Below are 10327 nucleotides of genomic sequence, written 5' to 3'. Positions count from 1 at the left end.
CATTTATACAAGTAATCAGAGTTACTTGCCTGAAATTGCTTTCCTGAGGGTTGAACTACTACCACCTAGTATACTTTTCCCTTTCCTAGCCCGAATGCCCTCACGCTCCGAATCTACAATAAAACCAGAAATCTTAATTAGATTCCCAACTCTCGTTCCCGGAACGATCACTCTATACGATAACTCGATTATATTCTTGACTCGAACTATACGAGTATAGCTTATACAAACAAGCACACAGCACATAGCACATAGCACAATTCTTTCTCATAGTTTTCATATCCTTATATACCTAGCAATCAAAGCGTACTCGCTTGACCTAGGCTATTTCTCAAATCAAACTAACACGACTCTTTTACGAGTACTAGACACATTCACAACCAAACATTTACGTGCATACTATCACTTATATCAATCGACTTAATTCCCTTTTCTTTTATTCCTTAATTCGAATCAAAACAACAATCCAATCAAGCAAAATCAAAGATTTTCACATATAACACTTAATCATTCTTTCAATTACCAAAAATCAAGTTTTGACCTTTATTTCTTATGGCCTATTCGGCCTTAACACTTATCACAATCAAGAATCAAACATGCAAAAATAGATTTTGACATGCAAGGTTATATACCACATTTCTTTCTTGTTTTAATCCCCTATTAAATCATTCCATTCATTAAGTCACCAAACCATGCACTACTTAGTGATTTCAACTTAATCAATCCATCAAATCAACATGCATACACTTAATCACCAAGTTATCCCCTTTTTATCTTGTTTTCATTTGGCAAGAACATAATTTTCAACTCAAAGACTAATTACTAGCATGCACTCATTGATCTCCTTTAAAACTATCATGCAATTGCTTTTAAATTATACAAACTTAGTGTTTACCAAGATTATCTCACCAAATTCAATTTCCTTTCTTATTGACTCAAAAATTCGAACCTAAACTTAGCATGCAACAATAATTCATTCCTTATTAGTTTTACATAATAAACCTAAACTAAAACTGAACCATCCATCATTACTTTAATCAAGTCTACTCATAACAAACCACTTTAAAGATTCAACCCATTCGGGTTTATCAAGAAAACATACATACAAAGATTAATCTTGACATGCAAAGTCCTATATCACATTTTTAACTTGTTTTAAGCCTTCACTTAGTCATTTAACTCATTTTCATCATGATTTTCGAAGTACAAAGCCAAACATCACCTAATGACTCAAACCTTAATTAAATTATTCAATCAACATGCATGCATTTACTTAATCACAAATCAATCTCTTCTAAACCCATTTTCTATTCGGCAAAAATTCAAAAACTCACAATCCAAGAACCAAACATTGACATGCATCACTAACTCCTCTTTTAAATCAACATGCAACTCTATTTCCTACTAATTAAGCTTAGTTCATACCAAGATCAAGTCACAAAATTCAATTTCCCTTTTTATTAGCATAAAGTCGAAGCAAAACTCACATGCAAATCATAAAATTTGATTTTCTAAGCAACAATCACTTGCACACATTCATTTTACAACCAAGGAAATCATTTTACCAATCACATACTCAATTTTCAACAAAAGAAGCAAAACCTTTTTTTTTTCAAGTTTTCAAGAAATCATAACATGCAACATTAAAATCTAACAATCACATCATGGAAAACCCACCGGCTCTCCTTTGGATCATGGCCGGTGGTGGTCGAACTTGAGAGAGTCCATGACGGATCTCCTCTCGAGTTTATGACATCCACAACCTCTTAAAATCACTCTTATAGTTATGCTTCAAGAAATTGTTTTTCTTAAACACAACCATAGTGATCACTTCAACAAAACCTTGCAAATACTTACATGCAAATAGGAATCAAGAAGTATACCGAAAATAAAGGCTAAAGGTAGCAATATCTTTGAGTTTGAGTAAGATTTGGTGGTTGCATGCAAGTGAGAGAGATGAGAGATGAGAGGGCCGAGAGGGAGTGAAAGAGAGAGAGAGAGTGTTCGGGAGAGAGACGAGAGAAAGAAAGAGAGAAGAGAGAAAAGAGAGAATGAGTGCACAAAAGAAAGAAAAGAAAAGAAAGTGGGTTATATATAGCACTTAGAAACAAGGGCAATCTAGTAATTTACCAACTTCCTTTTACTCACTCATCCCTTTTCTTTTTACTTAAATGCGATAGAATTCAAATGCAAAATATATCTCTCTCGGAAAGTCGAGAATTATTGAAAATGACATTTTTAACGCGTAGGTCTCGAAATTAGCTTTTCATCCATTACTCATAATAAGAATTTGAGCGAGCGGTTGATTTTATATGAATTTCGCAAACTCGCTTTAATAAATACCTTTTCCACATAAAATCAATTTAAAAATGCAAAGACCCACAATTAAATTCACTTATCATTTTTAAAAAGTCTCTAAGACCTCTACGAAGATAACAGAACAAATCTCATGTTTTTATCCATCTCAGATGATTTTATAAAAATGTACGAAGGTTAAATAAACCCTTATGTAAATCACATAATTCCTTTAAAATTCACAGAAATTAACACAGAACATATAATCATGCACACAGTCAAGCAATCACATGCACATAGTCACATAACGACTCAGGTCTGATCATAGAATCTATCCCTCTTTAATCTTTATTCCCTTTTTACGCGTACCGGGTCACGTTCAGCCTGACGGCCCGACGCTCAGCGTTTCGAATACGCTTCTCATTACCTTTGCCAATCAACACGTCTCTTAAGACGAAATACTTCATTCATTCACTTCACCTATAATTCACATTTTATATTATTTAATTTCCATATTAGGACGGGTTCCGTTCTACCTGACGGCCCGAAACCACACCTTGACTCCTAAGCTGACTCTTTAAATTGGAACGTTTTTATCCACGCTCCTTAACTCTAGTATACAGATAAGACAAATAATCACCACTTAATCACATAATCTCATCACATAATACATACTTTACTTTCTTAATTACGACGCAAAATTCTCGGTCGTTACAACTCATATACCCATAAATAAATCCAATTTAAACAATCAAATTGACTTTTGCGTCTACTCACAAGAAAGTATGAAAATTGAAGAAAACTGCTTTAAGATTGTTATCAATCTTGTACGATAAAGACATTATTATATATATATTGAATATATAACTAATTCATAAGAACATTACTAATTCTTAAATCACATAAGCATATAAGAATTAACAATTAAATTAGGAGAAGGGTTTGAGAAAATAAACAGAGATTGGATTTAATCTCGAGTCCAGAAAACTGTCTTCTTAAAGCAGTTTCGCCCCGCACCATCCGTGTTTAGCGACCTGCTTCCCAGGATAAAACGAGATACTAGTATAATCGATAGATCGAATATACTCTCAGCGAACTTGAACTGAGCCCGAGAACTATCACCGGAATATTGAAAAAATTTAAGACTAAAAAGACCAAGAATGAAAGAGATGACTCTTATTTCCTTGACTTAATAAAACTGGTGCCCTAAGACTCTATTTATAAAGAGAGGCTTGAAATGACTTTTTTTTCTTTTCGATGTGGTACATGGTATTTATAAGAAAAACTAAGGAATAGGTTTGTGCTACTATCGATGTGGTACAAAACCACTTTTCATATTAAAAGGTAAAACTTTGGAACATCAGTTCTCATTCACCTTTTACTCATTTTGAGCGTGTTAATATGTGTTGGAATCCCCTCGAAGAGAAGAATACGTTCCAATAAATACACACCACTAACACATAATGTGTCTCACTCATATAGAGTCTCAAAATGATTCACAACTTAGTATAAAATACTAAGTTTGTCCAACAATATTTTCATTAAATGCACATTAAAGTAACAATGACGACAAAGAATTAAAAATGAAATAAATTTATTTAAATTAAGTGTATAATTAAAAAATGTAAAAAGTTATTCAGAATTTAATTTTAGTAGAATTATATAAATTTTTTCATTAATATAGTTACTAAAATTCGAAACTCAAATACATAATATTATTTGAAAATTTTAAAGTTATTATTTTATAGCAATAATAATAAATTTCATTATTTAACATAATCTGAAAAATAAGAAATTTAGATTAATTTAATTTTTTACTAAAATTCTCATTTTATCCCTCACCATTTTAGTTATAAATGACAAAGGGGTGCTCTTTGACTTGGAGAGGGGTGCAAACTAAATTTCCAATATTCTTGATATACACTTGGTTTTAAAATAAAATAAAAGGGTGTAAAGTGCATTTAACTCTAATTATAATGAGTAAAGTTATATAGAATACACTATTTTATGGAGTAGTCAGCGTTTCTGCAAATAAAATATCTTACAAAACATATTATTTTGCAAAAACATGTTTTACAAATATCATTATTTTAATAAAATCGTGCAAATCACCTACATTTACATGTATAATATGTATGTTCAGCAATTAACTATGTATCTTCTGCAACATGAATATTTATATTATGCAAACTAAGTATGTTTTCTATAATAATACAGTTTGCAATGTTCTCTTTGTAAAATATATGAAATTTGCAAGATTTTCAATAAAATAGAGATGTCCTTCAAAAAATAATACTCCATCATTTCCAATTTATTCGTCCAGTTTAACTTTTATACGTAATTTAAAGATGTTTTTCAATTTTTCTGTGAATAAAAATTTAAGTCACAAAAAAAAATTAAAAAATAATCGAAGCGTAATCAATGCACGTAAAATTACATGCAAAAATCAAACTAAACAAGTAAATTGGGATGGAGTAAATAAATATTATAATATTTTAATCTATATTTTATTCCATACAACTTAACTCTAAGGATACTATATGCATATGATTCTATTTTTTTAACAGCATGCGAATATTTTCAGATACATGCATTTATTAGTTAAGTTTGGCGAACCTCCGCCGCCGACGGTGCCGACTAATTATTAGCGGTGGAACTTGGAAGTTAAGTGTGTTCGAACCGACTCCACGTGTTTGTACGAATTTCGGCGATCATGCAAGCAGCTTTTTTTCTTAGGTTTCATATAATCTAGAATTTGGAGTTTTGATAATGGAAGAAATGATCTCTTGTGCAGAAAGATGTGTAATGAAATCGACCTTTTTTCTTATTAAATTTAAATATATGCATGTTGTTTTAAAAAAAAACGATACTCCACTTAAATTTGGAGCATGTGAGATAACATGTCAGATATAAAAGAGTTCATACAGTACATTTTATTTCGAAAAAAAAATAATAATTACTCAGAATGAGAGTACTCGAAATAAGTATTTAGATAATTAATAGTGTATCATCTATAATATATTTTTATATGTCTTTTAAAATTGTATATTAATAAAAACTAATAATGATCTAATTGAACAATAGGCCAAAATGTCATTTCTGAGTGTTAAATTGTCTAAACTGCCACTTTTGAAATAATGGCCCAAAATTTCACTTCATAGCGGTACTTCGTCTTACGTTTTGTATTTTTAATGCAAAACGGTACATAGTGTGCCGTTTTGGTACTTTATTTTTTTTATAGTGTACAATACGTTAGTTAAAGTAGCGTTTTGGCTCAAAATGGTACATCATATAGTGTTTTGTATCAAAACGTTACTTTATCTACCGTTTTGCGCATAAAAAAAATTCAAAATGTCAAAACGTTACACGAAATTCGGTTTTAGGTCTTTTACATAAACGTTACACGATATACCGTTTTGAAGTGATATTTAGAACCATTTTTAACCCCATGTGACATTTAGGGTCACAACCCGATCTAATTATACTAACATACTAACAGTTTAATAGTACACATTAAAAATAACAGAGTTCAAATATGTGTTATGTGTTTGATAATTTTTAATAGAATATAAAAAACAAAGTTTTAATAACTAATCACATTTCATTTTAATAAATGTCCATACTTTAAAAAAATATCAAGACGCATATAATTTCATGTCTAATCCTTTTTGAAAAAAATATTTAGAAATAAACAATTAAAAATAAAAAAAGTCAAATCTGAATACTTAGAGTCAAACTCGGGTTTTGACCGATTTTTCACAAAATCGTTTTTTCTCCGATTACTCGGAACACGAATTAGACTAGCTGCTAAAAATAAATATTCGGATGGAATTATTGATTTTCAGAACATTGCTAATACCGTAATACGTAACTTAAATTAACTGATTTTATATAAACACGCCGGACGGGCTACATAAGTTATCCTAGGTCAATTAGATTTTATATGACTTTCAATTAGCTCAAATATATGACTTTTCAAACTTCGTATTAGATCGATTAACTGAAGTACATGACTTTCCAGACTTGAGATTTTTGATTTTTCACGCAAGTTCAGAATTCTGTGCACTTAACTTTCATATGAACTGATGAGTGGATAGTTGAAGTGACTAAAAATTTATCCTTTGTCGTCCCAGATCCTTGGTTCGATACTCGCTCACCCCTTAAATTTATGAGAACAGATAGATACTCATTTGTAAGGTTATAAATCATATTTGTCAAAAAACTTTCATAAGAACTCAATTCTCTACGACTAATCATCTTCAAGACTTCAACGCATGTACAAATTGTATCTGTGTATTCTTGTCGAGGGGGTTCATCTAAATTTACATGAAAAACTTTAGTGTACATGTACCGTAAAAAACCTTTTGCAGTACAGTATACTGCAATCACATGCAGATCCGTAAATCAAATTCGGGAGATACCGTTTATATTTTATAAATACACCCGTATATATTTGAATTGTCGGAGACACTTTAATATATATATATATATTAAAAATTAAATACTTTAATAATAAAAAAATATAAAATTTTATTTTAGGGAGGACACATGTCCCCCGATAGACCGAATTCTTATCACATATACGAATACCGCACCACAATCAACAATTTACGCATCTAGGTTTGTTGACGTTATTGTTAAATGGTTACTTCAATTATATACGATGGATCATTCAATTTGAACTTGTTATTGTGCCGCTTTTAAACCGTGGGCATGAGAATAATACTGACGAATGTAATTATACCTTACTCATCAATCAAACAACGGCCGTGCATGTGTTATATCTTTTATATTAGTGCATACATTTTACACACGTGTATGTATGCATAAATTGATCATCTATCACCTAACATGATATTCTAACCATCTTTTCTGTGCGTGGTATTTATACTAACATTGTTGTCTTTAATGTTTGTGTAATTGCACTATGCTTTACATACGATTCTTCGTTGAGATCATGAGATACTAAAATTGTTGATTATCAATTCCTCGTTGATCAGATTACTAAAATTACGATTTTTTGTTGATCATAATCATATATATATACGAGTAACACTCCATGAAGTACCCTCTTATGTAGAGAATCGTGGAGAACCATTATTTAAAAAATATAAATATATAATTTATTTTATTTTTCATCATATATAATTAAAAAAATTTAATTATCAAGTTAAAAATCGAAGTTACACAATTTTTATTTAAAAAATCATTGAAAAAGTTTAAATTGGTTCTATAGCAGAATCAAGTAGAATCACACTTATTAAAAATTATTCCACTGTAGAAACAAATTTAAAATCAAGTAATTTTATCAAATTTTAATTGTTAAATTTTTTATTATATTTATATTCTAGATTAGCATCGAATTTTATATTTTTTAAAAATAAAAATTTACAATTTATGATGAGATTCTATGATAAAAACAATGGTTCTCCACAATTTCTCCATACAAGATGGTTCTCCACGGAGTAAAGACCTATATATATATATACATATATATATATATATATATATATATGAAGCTGTTCCCAGTCATCGTTGGATGGGATACAGCTGCCGCAATGAAGTATTGCAGTAGTACACATCTGCCGCAATTAAACATTACGGAAGCCTGTAATAAAACATTGCGGATGGTGTATCACAATCAAGTTGGTTGGGGATAATTTACTATATATATATATATATATAGTGCTCAAAAATATTTTTGTATGGTTCATTATTGATCAAGAGCATCGATTAGGATGTGCAAGGGGACGTACCTCACGGAATCCCAATTTATAGGGTCATCATTATCAAATACGTATAGATGTTTCTATTATGTTGTAATTTCGGACAGTTTTAATATAGTCGGTTATGAATTTTCAATATGGTATATAACTTGTGTTATAATTTCTTTGATTCATTTCAAATACATGTAAAATACTTCACATGTAAGTGTTTATCCGTTTTTACGGGGCCCTAAATTTATATATAGTTAAGGGCCTCCGAAAAAATAGAGACATGCCTGTTATTGATCATAGGGTACTCGAAAAACAAAATAATCAACATGTATAAATGCATATGTAAATAACAATTCATAATATAGAAAAACTTTTGAAAGGGAAGCTAAAACAATATTAATGAACACACAACGGTACGTGCTGAATAAAAGAAACTAAGCGTACCTCGAAAGAAAGCAGCTAGAAAGTACAAAATAAGGGAACACTCGAATTGAAGTAGAAACAAAGACAGGATTAAAGCTGCAGGGATGAGCAATATTCAACACTTGATATTTATAAACCACTCGGACTTGTGTGTGGCTCTTTCGTCGATCATGCAGCCAATCAAATACTTTAAGGATGAGGATGATGATCATTATAATCATGGTCAGAAAAATTAGTGCCAAATCGCATTGGATATCCGTAAAACTGATCTTCTGGTTGCTCTTCAGAAGTATTTGAAGTAAATGAGAAACTTGTACTTGACAATGCAGATGATGGTGATGATGATGAATACAAACCGAATGCTTGTGTTTGATCATAATTACCCGGTGTATAGAATCCTGAAACATTACCATACGCGTTTTGTTGATCATGCTGATAAACGCTAGAGGGATCATAATTATTTTGCTGAAAATTTACTGGAAATTGATTGGGAGTAGGAGAGAAAGCTGGTGACGATGAGTACGAAAAATAGTCTTGATTCGTAGTCTGAGCAGTATAATTACTATGTTTATTATGAGACGGAGGGAGGGCATTTTGGGAGGCAGGAGCTGCAGGTGTTACTCGTTCAGGAAAGTTGAGTTTAGCCTTGTTCCCCTTAAATCTAAGAGCTGCATCATCATATGCAATAGCTGCAGCTTCTGCAGTGTCGAAAGTGCCTAACCAAACCCTAGCTGCTTTCACCGGATCTCGTATTTCAGCCGCCCATTTTCCCCATGGTCTTTGCCTTACTCCTCTATAGTGTCTCTTTCTCAGCGCCTGACTCCCTTCAATTCACAATGTGCAACATTTTAAATTTAGTCGAATTTATCAAGTTCGAAAATAAGCAGACAAGTTGACCACTTGTAAAGTATGGAGTGTTCAAATTTACCAACCACAAGGCTCAATATATAATTTTCGAGAGTACTAAACTTATCTAATTTTTTTTTCCAAATAAACTCAATACAGCACACTTCTGACCATCAAATTTGGTCGGAAATGTGCGGTCAGAAATATTCCCTTTTCTTGATCATATTATGCATGTGTTATCTAGCTATCACCTCATAGCATATCAATATTTCCAATTTAATTAACTGCAGTTTGATAGCTTATATATCGAAACACACACCTTGTTGATCATCGTTTAATTGTGTAGGCTGAGAGGATTGAATCTGCTGTGTTGCTTCTCCGGATGCAGAAACCGGGACAGACGGATAAAACTGGCCTGCAGAAGAAGCTCCGATAACTTGAGAAAGCGCCGAAACCATAGCAGACATATCTTCTTGCGACCGAGCTGAGTAAACAGGAAAAATGCTATCATCATCCTGATCCTCCGAGCTTTCGGGCACAAGGGCCCTCTTTCCATGCCTACGATGATCCATATTAAGACCTTCTTCTAACTTCAACTAGCTAACTTATAACTTATAACTTATAAGCTACTTATTTAAGTGTAATCGATCCATATTCGTAACACTTGATTAGATTTGATTATGATAGATCTACTAGGAGAAGCCTTCTTATATATCATGAATTTAAGTATGAATGGAACTTTGTGTAAAGCTAGCTAGAAATTAAGCAAAAAGGATGAGTTTTAATAAAAAACATTGGAAATGATGAAGATCTAAGTAGAAGAAGGAAAGAAGAAAATTAGGGTTTGATACTTTGAGAGAGTTTTATAGTGTGAATAGTAGTTGAGTTTGAAGACTGAAGAGGGCATTTTAGAGACTTTTTGTGTAACTTGCAGGCTTTTGTTATTTGACTTCATGAAAAAAAAAATTCATAAGAAAATATAAGTAAAATAATCTATACTTTTGATGAATTAATAATCGATAAACTAATAATCTCGCTAAAATAAT

The 10327-nt window shown here is 31.4% G+C and overlaps 1 protein-coding gene across 1 annotated transcript; it reads right to left on the bottom strand.

Annotated features, from left to right (window-relative positions):
* Positions 1-8428: 8428 nt before the first annotated feature.
* Positions 8429-9959, bottom strand: LOC141716588 (ethylene-responsive transcription factor ERF115-like). Its single transcript, XM_074518780.1, has 2 exons — positions 9601-9959; positions 8429-9259 (listed from the first exon to the last, which is right to left on the bottom strand). Exons 1-2 carry the CDS (start codon positions 9851-9853, stop codon positions 8625-8627), a joined length of 888 nt encoding a protein of 295 aa, XP_074374881.1. The 5' UTR covers positions 9854-9959; the 3' UTR covers positions 8429-8624.
* Positions 9960-10327: the final 368 nt, after the last annotated feature.

Source organism: Apium graveolens, chromosome 4 (assembly GCF_009905375.1).
Source record: "Apium graveolens cultivar Ventura chromosome 4, ASM990537v1, whole genome shotgun sequence".
Lineage (NCBI taxonomy): Eukaryota > Viridiplantae > Streptophyta > Magnoliopsida > Apiales > Apiaceae > Apium > Apium graveolens.
The sequence above is the reverse complement of the archived record's forward strand: the minus strand, read 5'-3'. Positions and strand labels throughout refer to the sequence as shown.